General features: G+C 36.5%; 2 protein-coding genes across 3 annotated transcripts in view; one reads left to right on the forward strand and one right to left on the reverse strand.

Annotated features, from left to right (window-relative positions):
• Positions 1-818, forward strand: part of LOC134661544 (uncharacterized) — a 63,766-nt gene extending 62,948 nt beyond the window's left edge. For both annotated transcript variants that reach the window (XM_063517679.1, XM_063517685.1), the window contains exons 17-18: positions 15-148; positions 633-818. In XM_063517679.1, coding sequence (XP_063373749.1) covers positions 15-148; positions 633-775 — 277 coding nt within the window. In that variant the 3' untranslated portion in view covers positions 776-818. The remainder of the gene's footprint in view (positions 1-14; positions 149-632) is intronic.
• Positions 819-8,928: 8,110 nt separating this feature from the next.
• Positions 8,929-14,171, reverse strand: part of LOC134655747 (neogenin-like) — a 134,481-nt gene continuing 129,238 nt past the window's right edge. The window contains exons 20-25 of the mRNA XM_063511216.1: positions 13,621-13,769; positions 12,884-12,992; positions 11,680-11,788; positions 10,481-10,541; positions 9,942-10,025; positions 8,929-9,865 (exon numbers count right to left, since the gene is read on the reverse strand). Of these exons, the coding sequence (XP_063367286.1) occupies positions 9,572-9,865; positions 9,942-10,025; positions 10,481-10,541; positions 11,680-11,788; positions 12,884-12,992; positions 13,621-13,769 (806 nt within the window). The 3' untranslated portion in view covers positions 8,929-9,571. The remainder of the gene's footprint in view (positions 9,866-9,941; positions 10,026-10,480; positions 10,542-11,679; positions 11,789-12,883; positions 12,993-13,620; positions 13,770-14,171) is intronic.

Raw genomic sequence — 14,171 nt, forward strand, 5'->3', positions numbered from 1 at the left:
TGTATATTTCTCAGATCCAGTCGCATCAGCTGCGAGAGTGACGTGACAGAGTCCCAGTCCTCTGGTCCGCAGGAGTCCACGCTTGGCCGGAGTGCTTCAACAGGCATGGTCAATGTTGACCCAGAGTCCTGGCAACGGGTCGCAGAAGGTACCCACAGATTTTTCTTCTGTGTCAGAAACAAGATGTGGTTTCTTGTAGCATGTTTTAACACTTGTAGCATTTGTAGCATGTTTTTTGGGCGCTAAATACGTCAAGAAAGAAAGTCGTGTGATGTAGATATTCGAGCAGACGGGGTGTTATAGGTAGATTCATAAGAGTTGGCGCCAAATTTGTACTGAAGTATCAAATCTCTCGTATAAAATCCGTGCCAAATTTCAAGAATTAACTTATAAGTAATCAGTTTTAGCATACCATGATTTTGGTGTGTCAACATTTATTAATTTCATTATATCACAACGATAATTACGAGGATCACGTTATGTCAATGACGATAAGTATTAACGATGCTGATCTAGGCCGATTCTGAAAATCTTGCTGATAAAGACTCAAGTTGCCGGCAGTTGCAGTTGCAAATAAACTCTAATTAGTTAATTAGAGTTTATTTTGATATAATATTTCGTTTCGTTTCCAGGAGGTCGCGGCGAGAGACGCACACGCTCCCGCTTCAGCCTCGCGCGGCTAGCGGCCCGCCTACGCCGGAAGGACCGCGACGAAGGCGCTGTGTCACGGCTTTGCCGACAGAGTTTACTAGTGCACCTACCCAACAAACACTGAACAATGTACAATTGTCATCTTGGCTAGACGCTTCGTGGTCTCCAAACTATCGCTCTACTGCTTAGGCATGCACAGAGTAAACGTTAGGGCTACAAGTCACAGAATCCAGTGAAAAATGCAGTTTAGATCTTATTTTCATACGACCTTGATCATTGCTCACGCTAATTGGTTCATGCACAATGAAGTGTAAGTCGTGCTTAAGATGCGCGCCAACTATCAAGACGATCGTATCAAAACCAGTTCAAAACCATAACAATTTGTTAAATTTGAATCGACCTCATAGTAAAGGGCATCAAGCTTGATGACCCCTGGATGGAGTATATTGCTCGTTTACTTGCCTAGATAGCATTGAATCCACAATAAACTATTTATTTTACACAACTTTAGTTTCATTTGTATACTCTTCACCTGCTTGCAAAAATGTCATATCTGCCTATCTCATTTCTCTGAGAATCTTAAATTCTTCGAATTAGTACTACTAGAAACGTGAGTGGGTAGTGAGCCTGCCTGTGAAGCCGCGGTTCTGGGTTTGAATCCCGGTAAGAGCATTTATTTGTGTGATGAGTACAAATATTTGTTCCTGGGTCTTGGGTGTTTTCTGTGTATTTGTATATTTTAAGTACATATATATATCGTTGTCTGAGTACCCACAACACAAGCCTTCTTGAGCTTACCATGGAACTTAGTCAATCTGTGTAAGAATGTCCTGTAATATGTATAATATTTATTATTTTTAAACGATTTTACTGAGGAGGAGGGTTTGAAATGAAAAAGGCATTTCTTTATTTAAAATTTAATATCGCTTCAATCATGACAATACGCTGTAACACTCCGTCAACCATTCAATACTGCGGTAACAATAGTTACCGTATCAAAAGGTAGGAAATAATATCATTATAATGAAAGGAGCCATGTGAAAAACACTACAATTCATTAGTAATAAGACTCAAAAGAACACTTACAAACAACATTAAAGGGTAATTTGGTTGAGGTAGATTTAATTATAATTTTAATTTACAATACTAACTTTTATATTGTGGGACTCAGGGATTTACATTGCTGCATGCATTGCCTGTATTGCATAGTATTGTAATTAAGGTACTTAATGAAGCCTATAAACGGCCACTGGCTTTCAAAACAACAGGTTCAAAACGTGAAAACCTTTATTAACTGACATTGCATTTGACAAATATTCTACAAAACAATTAATGCAAGAAAAAGTAACGAGACAAAAAAACCTTATGAAAATATCAATATAATTTATGCCAAACGATTGCCAAACTGAGAAATGTATACGGCAAAGTTTTTAAGAATCTGCATCTCTTTTTAGACAATTTTTATTTGAATGTTAGCCGTTTTACGTGATTTTTTGTTGGTTTACTTTAGATTCCCGGAGCCCCCCAACACAGTTCCCTTACATTATTTCGAGATGAATATTGCAACATACATTATTTATAACATCAATGCCATATAACATTTTCGTTACTTTAAACGTTTAGTAGTTCAACAGTTCTGGTTCTGGAAACAAGCTTAACATTACGTTATTTAACAAAATTATTTAATTAGTAGGTACTGTTTATCATTATATAATTTTATTTTACTTTATAAACGATTTCAAAGTGGTTAAATAAAATGGTATTGTAATAGTCGGTTTTAACATCGTTTGCGACTATTTTAGTAATATCAAAGGGGTAACTTCTGGATAAAATTTCAAATTAAAATGCACTTTTCAAGCGAAGGACCTAAATTTACAGTTGAGCCACCACTTCGTTATACTGTATAATTATTTCTTAATTTACACAACAATTTATATTACCCACTCCTGGTTAAGGGTATTGCAATAATTTATTCTTGACCAAAATTACAAACATCAATAATTATTCGCAAAGCCAAGACACAACTGAAAACAATATAAAGACGGTAACTTGAAGACTGATTATCAATTGAATTTAAATAGAATGTAAAATAAATCGAAAGCAATAATATTTACATATCAAAAATAAACCATTGCAAAACCATCAACAACTTTCCGTTTCCAAGCCAAATACAACAAAGTAAAATAGGATTTAGGTTCGATTTATATCTAGATACATTGAGCGTGCCGGTCACGTGCCGTGCTTTTTTTCTATAGGTACAATAAAATTGTCTTTCGGCGCTGCGCGGCCGTATGGTAGGTATGAATACGTTAATAGACACTGTATAGAAGAATATTATTTCGTCTGCCACGGCACATGTCTGGCACGCTCAATATTATAAACACATAACATATAAACCGACCTTTACAGCTCAAATATCAAACTGAAAACGCCATACAGGTTCCGCGCCTAAAGTTATAATTATAGTGGACGCTGTAATCTAAGTACATGTTCACCAAAACACGAGTCGTGTTCGATGCGTCGTGCAAAAATATCGCTCGAATACTTTACGCTAACATTTTACGTGGTTACGACTCGGGAAAAGCATCGATCTATCAAATACTATTAATAAAGGTTACTAGATTGCATCTACGCTAAGTCTGCACCCAAAGTAGGTCACTTTATTTAAATTTGTACACTTAACTTTTTTTTATTTGGATTTTGTAATGTTATTTTTACATCGAAACACGAGCTCTTTTATTCCTTATAGCAGAAAAAGAGTGTCCCAATATTTTTATTTCCAATCCGTGACCACCTTTTCACCCTTTATAAGACGGCAGCGGAATGGAAGGAATGAAAAACGTATGCTAAGGAAAAAAAATTGAAAGAGCCTGTGATTCCAAGTAAAAATAACATCAACAATCCTAAATCTATTTTTTTTATGTTGGTACCTAGTACCTACTTTAAATTCTGTATACGCTAACAGTGCTAACACGTGCATCGCGTCAAAAATGATGCCAAACTTTGCCACTGACAAGTCGCTGCAGACATAACGTAAACGTTAACGTTAAATCTTCAGTTTCATAACGTTCATTAAGAAAAAACAATATCTCTGTTACGATTACAAAGCCAAGCCGTAACCGAAATATTTAAAGTGCCAGTTTAACTCCAGAACATACAGTTAACATCAAAATTCACACTAATCTAATTGTACGTGCAAGATACTTTAGTATCTCTACAATATTGCTCTGCAGTTACTTAAAATATACGAAGGCAAACATAAACTGTTAACAAAATAATAAATTATTGTATTTACAATAAAATATGCATGGTGAAACTATTGCAGATAATGGAATGTAGGATAAAATAGCGCACTTATCGTAGGCCTTAATCGGTAGAATAACTACTGTTTAGAATGGTTTAATTTTTTGATATTAGAACTATGTTTGTGGAAAAGGACCCATCATCTTAACTTTGTCATTTAAATTAATGACTTTTGTTTTTAACAGAGAATTCAAATTTTTAACATTTTTTGTGGGTTGTGACATTTTGTATGTGTCCAAACAAATACAAAATCAATTGTAAAATAATCACCTTAAATAGTGGTGTATAGTCACAATAATTGTTAACAACGCCATCTACCGATATCGACCTACTTTTAACAAATCAAATGGTAAATTACATGGAATGGTTTGTAAAAATGAATACCCGTTTTAGTTGTAATGATAAAAAATTGTATAAAAGTGTAAAATACTTTACTTTTTAAATATGTAAAAAAATATGCGAAAAAATATGCAGAATAACCAGAGGCACAAATTCAGGCTTAATTTTATATTATTTTCGGAAGGACGGATAAGCCAATGATCAAAATAATTAGCTTCAGAAATTGAAAAGCACTGACTGTTCTGAATTTCCTAAAAGAGGATGAAATATAACATTTTTATATGTGAAATATTTATTTTTAGTATACTTTCATGGTTTATTTAGACAAATCGCCAAATTAAGCGTATAAAGTATGTCCCTGACCCATTGGCGCCAAAATAATTTTAGGGTAGGTACAGTAGCCATCACATATATCGGAGCAGCCAAGATACTCTAAAATATCTGAACACGAACTCTAACGCCTTGACAATAGAGTACATTGGGCGCTCCGGTATATCTGATGGCGACTGTATAAGTGATAGGTTTTCAAATGAATGGTGCATTTATGTGCGCAATTTGACATAAAAATAAAACTTACGCCAGCCTAGTTTCTAAGATACAACATTATGTTATCTATCTGATTTTTATACCCATGAAAGTATACTGGTCAATAATTAACCTGATGAATACCAACTATTTGCTATTTGTATCGTTAATATTACAAATATTACTTAATTACATTAAACGACTAAACTACTGGTAATAAAAGTAAACATGAAATTTATAAAACAAGACAGAGTAGTAAAATTAAGTTATTACAATTTTATTCGATTTAAGGCATTCTTTGAAATAAATATGTAAAATATAAAGTTGTGAGAATACTAGGGCAATTTTATTGAAAGTTGTTGTATACTACCTTTTTTTAAATATGGGATTTTTTTGTTGTTTATACTCAGAATCACGAGCTCTTTAGATCCCAATAGGAGAAAAAAAGTGTCCTAAAATATTTATTTTTGTATTTCCATTTACGTTTCACTCCGTTACCGTCGCATACAAAGTCTATGAAAAATTATAACGGAATGGAAATTTTTTTTTTCTCCTATTAGGATCGATGATCTCTTGGTTGTGAGTAGAAAAAAAAAAGCATAAAAATGTCCAAATAAAAAAAGTGTAGTGTATAACTTTAAGTAAAATGGCCCACTACTGCCTTGTTATTAATATTTTGCTTTGATTAATAGATCTATTTCAACTACTAGTCTTAGCTGTCCTATTCAATAAATGAAACTGTAAAAGTAGGTATATCTTAAACTATGGGAATACTAAAAACGTTGTACAGTACTCAGGTAGCCGTAATACGATAAGAAATTCATTTTGGTTCCTGGTTGATAATAATACAAATAAAAACTTAACAGTGATAAGTTCATAAATATTGAAAACAAAAAATGGTCAGAAATAAATATGTAACACAACCTCGAGTGAACTTGCGTAATAGCTACAAAATGTACTTATATTAGCTTAAAACGTATCACTAAAACTCTACTTTACAAATTATTTCGTAAAAATAAGGTCTAGCGCTCAATCTGTTTGAAAGCATTCGTGTTTCTAACTCCACTTATTTAGTACTAGTTCGGTAGCATCTGAGACTAAAAAGATATGTTTAACAGATCGTCATACAATGTAGTTGACAAGTTGCTAATTTGGCCGAACATAACTCATACTAAAGTCATACTCCGCAAATTTCCTGATGGCACTAGAAAAAAAAACCTTTGCTAAATATTAAGCATATGTCAATTACAGATGTTGGTTAATAAATAGATTTACGTAGATTAAAGTAATGTTATTACATTTCAAAAGTTTTGCGGAAACCATCAGGGTTCCTATGAAGTGTTCTATCATCAACGTCAACATTTTGTGTCATATTAGTCATATTACAGACAAATGGTACAAGATGGATTTAGCACACAAGTAAAATGTTAAACATAAAGACGACAGCAAAATTCTTGCACGCAAAATCAATACTATATCAAAAATCCCAGCTTACCCGTCGAGCCTTTTCCAGAATCTAAATTTAGACCCTGTTAAAAAACCTAGCGTCGAAGATAAAATTCTAGATTTTTAAAAGACCTAACACTACGCCTAAGCCTAGTTAACTTAGAGTAATTGAAATTTCAGGTACATAGTCGGCGTTCCTTTGTTTAATTTAAACTGAGTTTTATACTTTATTTTAAATATATTTACATAGCTGTTTGTGCTTTAAAAAGTCGGTGTCTTATTTGTATGTTAAATTATTGCTGAAAGTTCTTCCACACTATGTAGTTATGACAACATAAGACAAGGCGGTAGCTTTTAATACTATTGTTTTAATATCTGTTTTGTACCACTTTGTACCTAAAAGGCCGTTTGTCATTTATTATTAAATAAAGTATACTTTAGAAAACACAAACAGCTTAATTTTTACAATTAATATAAATTGTACCTAGGTGCTTTTATTAAACCATTTAGTCATAGTATTGATACGTTGTCTATGCAACATCAATCAATATCTATAGACCTGTTTAATTATTTTTTCTTAAAATAACCTTGAATACATATAATTAGAAAAGCAAACTCAATAGGCGTTTAATAATAAATTTCGTATCAAAACCACTTAATAAAATAAATATATATTTTAATAGACCGCCAAACTAGTTTTAATAATTAATTGCAAAATAAATTTTATAAGCCGAATTGGTAATAACTATTTTTTTGGGTTTCAAACGAAATTACTATGGTCAAAAAAATAAAAATTGCATGTTACAAAACCCATTAGCAAATGTCCTATTATTAATTAATAAATAAACTACCTAACCTTTCGGCATATCTACGGGGTCGATGGGTGATTACAGAAAACTTAATTTAACATGACGTATTTTAAATTTTAAACAAATCTTATAACGAAGAAAATGAGGTAGATATAATTGTGATATGGAATAAACAACGATCCACTGTCGTCGAGGAAGCCAGGTGTCCAGAAATATTATTTTACAGTACATGCTATTACTTTACCGCCATAGTGCGGTCATTAGCACTATTACGTGCCTATGTCAAAAATTTAAAGGTCCATATGTACTGTAAAACGCCGTACCGTACGATAAGTATACGTGCGAATCATAGGTAATTCGCAACTCCTGTCGATTTAAATTCCACTCGTTGAGAATTCCCTACTTTTCGCACTTTTGTATAGTAACGTAATGTACTAGTTGCCTCCTATGCAAACGAGCAGACGAATCACCTGATGGTAAGCAATAATCTACACCCATGGACACCTGCAACACCAGAGGGGTCACAAGTTCGTCCCCGGCATTTAAGATAGGAGTGCACTTTTTACTTGAAGGTTTGAAGGTCGTACCTATCGGAAGGTGCGAGTTACAAATGTTTTAGGTATAAAAATTGACATACTTTTAAAATAATATTTCTAAACACCCAAAACATTTTAGTTTCAACAGAGTCAACATAAATTACCGCAAATATGGGAAACACAGCGATCGTGCGTCTAACTCGGAATAACTTTGAATTCAATAACGTGTATACTAGAATTTAATACCATTTCATATCAGTTACTTCGATGTAATAAATTATTATTATTTATATATTTTGTTTACAAATTATTTTTATACTATCTACTTGTTTTTTCTTAGGTTTTAAGTATCCTAGTTTGAATAACTTTTTATTGTAAAGTGTAACGTAACAGGGGCCCATTTCTCGAACGGTATTAGACTAATACTGCCCTCCTAAGGTAAAAGGCCGTATTTTCATATAGTGTTCTTTGAAAATACGGCCTTTTACCTTAGGAGGGCAGAATAATATTATTGTGTTGCCATGGTAACCTCTACGATTTGACAGTTCGTGGACTAATAATATTAGTCTAATACCGTTCGAGAAATGGGTCCCGGGTCTCTTCGTTACATGCGCTAATAGGTACACAGTATAATAAAATCTAAAGAAATTATAAAACATAATAAATAAACTTAGACATAAGTAATGGGAATAATTAACGTTACGTAAATGAAACTATGACCTTCACCTTTAGGCACTGTCATATTTCTAACTATAGAAGTCTCGAAGTCATTATTCTTATATTAAGTGTGGAAATAAATGCTGAGCATGCTCGTTCCTGTCATTTCTATGTAAAACTCTTATTACCTACATGTTTTGTTTAGTTTCCCTTCAACGAAAATATGGGGTTATTTTCTATAGTTCTAAGTCAAAGTCCTGAAATATAGGCGCATGTAACGAAGAAAGAATATAAGTGTGTAACATGATTATATTAATATGTGCGTTGAAAAATAACTGCGCTGCAAACAGATATTCGGAGGTGATTCCGATGTTCAATGGGGTTGGCCGGTCAAAGTATTAGTATAGCAGCATCATAGATTTCACCTGTCAATCCTACGAACAGTATGAAATACTTCTTTATTTGAATTTTATGGCTTGGATGCTCTTTCAGCCAAATCATATAAAACTAAACTAGAGAAAGATAAAACCTATGATGGCGCCATCTAAAATACCCTTTGATAGTTTCTAACCCCATTGTATTCTGTCGTATAACATTGTCCTAATCTCTGTCAGTTGAAGCAGCTCTTTAATACTACGTACCTTGTAGTATGTATGTGTATATAATCTGAGGCGAACAGTAGGTAGGTATATAATATAATCAATGGAATTGGAATGCAAATTGTGAAGGTAACTTATAGCTTCTCAGGCTTTGTCTAAAAACTGTCTATGAAAGTCAGAAAACACAATAAACCGTTATTTAACATCGATAAATATATTAAATGTTATGTACACGTGAATTTAGGTACTATAATGGGTGTTTGGATTTCATTTTGGTCTATATTTTGTACGATTACGTTGCACTAACGGTGAAACTAGGCTATTAGACAGGAAGTCCGGTGTCAGAGGCACTGTATTTCTAGACATAGCGGGCGCCGCGGCCGTATTATTGTCTCCACGCTGTTTCCAAATAATCTCAGGCCGATTTAATAACTCTATATACACGCCAAAACGGGCTATAGTTATATACAGCAACAGAGTGCGCGAGGATGGCTCCGCGCTTCAAAGAACCGATAAATTATACTTTGTACTCGTACTCGTTATCAAAAATCAGCCTTACGTCGTTAAAAATAAAGTCTATTAGGAACAAAACACGCCAAGCTATCCTCGCGCCGTCCTAAACAGTCTCCAGTAACTAGCAGCCCGGAGGCCTGCGAGGGATCGCCTATCCCTTTGTATTTCGGGGGTGGGGGCGAGAGGGGGGGTCTCAACCGTTCGGTTGAAGCGTGGGCTGAATTTTGCTGTTGTCTAGCGTAAATTCCGAGCTCCGAGTGATTTCGGAGTTCATGTTATCGTCCGGTAGCTTGTTGAAGGAGTTGTTGGTGCTTAGGTCGCGGGAGGACCTGGAGGTGTCGAAGTCGGCGCGTCGGGAGGTGTCGAGGAGGTAGGACGCGGACGAGTCGGCCTCGAGGACGGTCTCGAGCGTCGTGTCGGCGTCGTGTCGCGACACGTCGAACGGCTCGTAGCGGCCTTTCTTCGTCTTACCGTTTGGGGTTTTTGACTGTAGAGGGAAAGTTTTTGTTGAGTCTAGAGTGTTTAGGGTGATTTTGACAATTTTGTTTAGTTGCTATACTGACCGTGGGGTTCTCTGTGATGTGTACGTGTCCGTTGAGGAGAGGTTCACCTGCGGCCCCGCCGTTTGCCAGTCGACCTCCAATATTCTGTAAAAATAAGTTTTTGGCAAAAATTTCATTTTTGGTACAAGCTTTTATCGCTGATTGTACTTTTCTTACAACAGACATTAATACTCATCGAGACAATTCTAAAAACCCCTAACACAATTAGGTTGCGTTGTTTCATCACAGAGTTCCTATGGCCACCTCCTGTCTCCATCATCAGATCAGCTCGATGGTACCATAATATTGCATTGTCACCCGACTTACATGTGTATGCAAAATTTCAGCTCAATCGGAAACCGGGAAGTGGATCAAATTTAACTTGCAAGATTCCATTACATAGTTACATACAGGTCGACCTAATAAAAGCTTGTTAAAAACAAGAATATTGAGACGGAACATATTCAGTGTTTTAAAGTAAAATAAACTATTTCAGGTTATTTTTATTGTAGGTAGATCATTTAAGTAGGTACTTAAGATTATAACTTGCGACAACGTACCTTCATTTCCGAGCTCTCTCCTTCGTGTCCCTCGACAGGGGACATGGTCCTTCGTCGCGATCTGCGTGTAAAAGTATTTTTAATTACCTATTGAAAATTGCCTGAATGGCTTCGGGCAAAAGGATGGTAGAGTCAGACCAAGAAAAGTCTGCAGCGGATTTGACAGCCCTCGCAGTGCCAGTGTTATTTTAAACGTCAAACTTCTATGAAATGATGACGTGTAAATAACACTTGCACTGCGTGGGCTATCAAATCCGCTGCAGACTTTTCTTGGTCTGACTCTACGGCTGTGCCTCTTTGTTTTGCTCCACTTGTCGGGGGCACTCCCGTGCCTCCAGATGCATCACTTAGGTGTAATTTGTGTGCATTTAAAACTTATATGCATTCAAATGGTTGGGTTTGCATGTTTTGTAGTATTGCATTTTTTGCCACCTTTTAAAGACGGAAATGGTTGGCCATGTAGACTATGTAAAAATTTTTGGTTGCCCATTAACACATTCACTGCCAGCAACCCGCCAGGCGGGTGCACTATGCGTAGTCGCTCGCTACATACGCGTTTTCCCATGTTATCGGCTACGCTCGTAGCGCGTAGCAAGCTGAATGTGTAAATAAAATCCACTTATGTGACCTGACACACGGCCACACCAGAAGCACAAAACAGGTACAGTACAGAAATCAATCTACATACAAAGTGCACTCGAGCAACGCACACATAGACACTGCTCACGGACACGATATCTCGGACCGGTTGGGACCAGTGCGAGCGCGAGTGCCATCCGCTTGAGACACGCGTCTGTGAACTTTTTTGTGCAATGATGGAGAAACAAAAAAAAGTTATTATAACAACTGTTCAGTGGACGGTTGTTTAAATTCAACATTTAACGGTGAATTGTCGTTTTTTAAGCTACCAGTGGTTTCAGAGAGGTAAGTAGGTATCTGCTTGTATTTCGATGGTTCGTTTTAACGTTAAACAGAACAGTTAGGTAGGTAGGTAAGCACCCCGCCCCAGCCACTACTAGATAAGAGTGCCACTACCACGATAGTTTTTTGTGCATGTCATAGTTGACAACCCTAGAGCGACCGCCGAGCGTAGGTATGAAAAGTGAAGTACATACATGTGATTGACTTCTGTACTGTATCTGTTTTGTGCCAGAAGCAAGCTCAGCACCAGTACCCAGTGTGGAATAAGCGTGAGTTACCTTACAGGCGAGGCGGCCATTTTTGTGCGCCGCCACACCAGCAGCGCGGCCGCCGCCAGTAGCAGCAGCACGCACGCCGCGCACCCGATGCCCACGCCTGCCAAAAAAGCTAACACATTATTACAAACAAGGTCACACTACGATGTTCAATTTTTATTGCGTAATATCATAGAGAAAAAAAATACATAGAGTGCTCACTCCATACATCAGTTTTAGTACCAAAAAGACTATTAGCATCTAGCATCGAGTGGCGGAACTATTAGTACTGCTACTTGACAATAGATGTAACACCGACCGGAAAGTCTTATGCTGTTGAGATAAGACTTTCCGGTCGGTGCTACATCTATTGTCAAGTAGCAGTACTGATAGTTCCGCTACTCGAAGCTAGATGTAGACACTGAAATTAATAGTCTGAACTGATGTATGGAGTGAGCACTCTTGTCTTACTATATTTCTCCATGGTAATATTAAGTAAGGATCCAGAGAAAAAATTTTGCAAATCACAATAATGTAACATACATCCTTATTACGTATTGGCTAAAGGCGTTTTCAGAAAAAGGTACCATTTACTTTTTATTCTTTTTAGAAAAAACATTACCTTTTGGGTTATTTCTACTCATAAATATTTATTAGGCCGATTAGATAGAAAAAAAAAGTGTCAAAAAAAATTTACCGTTTTGTGACGCATTTTCAGATAGACTCTGTTTGCAAAGAGAAGAGTCGTGGAATGTATGGGGCCCCATACATTCCACGACTCTTCTCTTTCCGCACGAACTCTGCATTTGCTATGAACCGTCATAAAACCAAATAAAACTGACATCCAAAATGTATATACCTATGCAAAACTAGGGACATTTATATTCTTTGTTAAATCAATAGTACTTGTGATTCTAAGTGGAAATAACACAAGTGTCGTTATTTAAAATAAACTTTTTTTCTGAAAACCCTCGTAAGAATAATCCTACCTTATAAATCGAAAACTTAAACTTGATATTTACATTTCACGCCAAAGCAGGTGCTGTCCCACCATTTTGTGGTGTAAATCGGAAACTTAAAGTATTTAAACTCAACATTAGCATAACGCTAAAACTAGGGGGCTCCTGTGTTCCCTGTGGCTCACAAACGTATTTTACTTGTTATTCTGTTAAACTTTTATTGTCAATAAAGATATTGTTATATTATTGTTATTCGAAGAGTGACTCACCTACGGCGATGGAGGGCTGCTCCGGGGCCGGAGGGATGGTCAGCACCTGCCCCGTGCCCTGCGCTGTCACTGTCACGTATGTCGGCAGGGACAGGTCAAGACCCGCAAGCTGAGGACACAAGACCAATTTAGAATAAACTTAGTAGGTCAACAAGCTTGCCAGGCCGCGTAGCCAACCTGCCAATCGCTAACGCTTCGTAGCGATCGAAACGCAACTGTCACAAAGCATTTCGTTGTCGAAGCGATAGCGATTATCACCTTGGCTAGGCCGGCTGATTACGTGGTCCCAATAAGGCATAGTATCATAATGAATGTGGAGGGAGGTTCGAGGAAAGGAATACAGAGGAAAAAGTGGATGGACTGTGTGACAGATGATATGAAACGAGCGCGAGTGAATGATGAAATGACGGGCGACAGAGGTATGGAAGCAAAAGACATGCTGCGCCGAACCCAAGCGAATGATGAATAAGGCATAGTTTCCTTCTGGGTCGGAAGGTCAGATGGTATGTACCATGTACCTAAGCCCTTTCGTAAAAAACAGTGCTTAGGGTATTTACATATTTGGAATTAATCTTGGAGGTACTTCCTCAGCGTGCTTCAGATGACAACCACTATGATTAAGTAGCAATGGCTGTGGTCTTCCTCAATTAAGCCTTCAAATTATATATCGTTGTTCTTTCAGTTTCTTGAGGTCTTGAACATAATTTAAAGTCACAATAACGAAGGTTCTAGCTAACCTGAACATGGTTTTCAGTGACGTTGACGACGTGCCACTTCTCAAGCGGCTGCGTGATGTTCTGCGCGAACTTCACCACCCGGGGGCCGCTGCCGACCCACGACACCGTGATGCCGCTGCTTGTGTACACGTAGGACAGGTCCTTGGCGTCTGCAAGGTCAGTCAGGTGAGTCAGAATATTGTCACACGAGAAAAAAAAATTATACTGTTTATTATAAATAAGAATGTACAATATTTTCGGAAACTTAACCTAATCTACACTATAATAGATTATTAGCTAAGTGAGAGGTTTTCCCTTAATTACATCAATGACGTTATTGTTACTATTTTTAATCTAATTTATATTTATATAATTCTATTTTGACTTACTACTTAGTCAGTTAAAGCAGTACTTTTTTAACATTAGTTTCAGCTTATGAGGCTTATCTTCTAATTTATCTATTATATGTCTAGGAAGACTATTTAGGATTTGTGGTAAATAACTCGACCAGACTCTTTGCCCATAATAATTGTTACTACTTGGTATATTGAAATGTTTTTTATTTATCAGTA

This window comes from Cydia amplana, chromosome 2, assembly GCF_948474715.1.
Source record: "Cydia amplana chromosome 2, ilCydAmpl1.1, whole genome shotgun sequence".
NCBI classification, from domain to species: Eukaryota; Metazoa; Arthropoda; class Insecta; order Lepidoptera; family Tortricidae; genus Cydia; species Cydia amplana.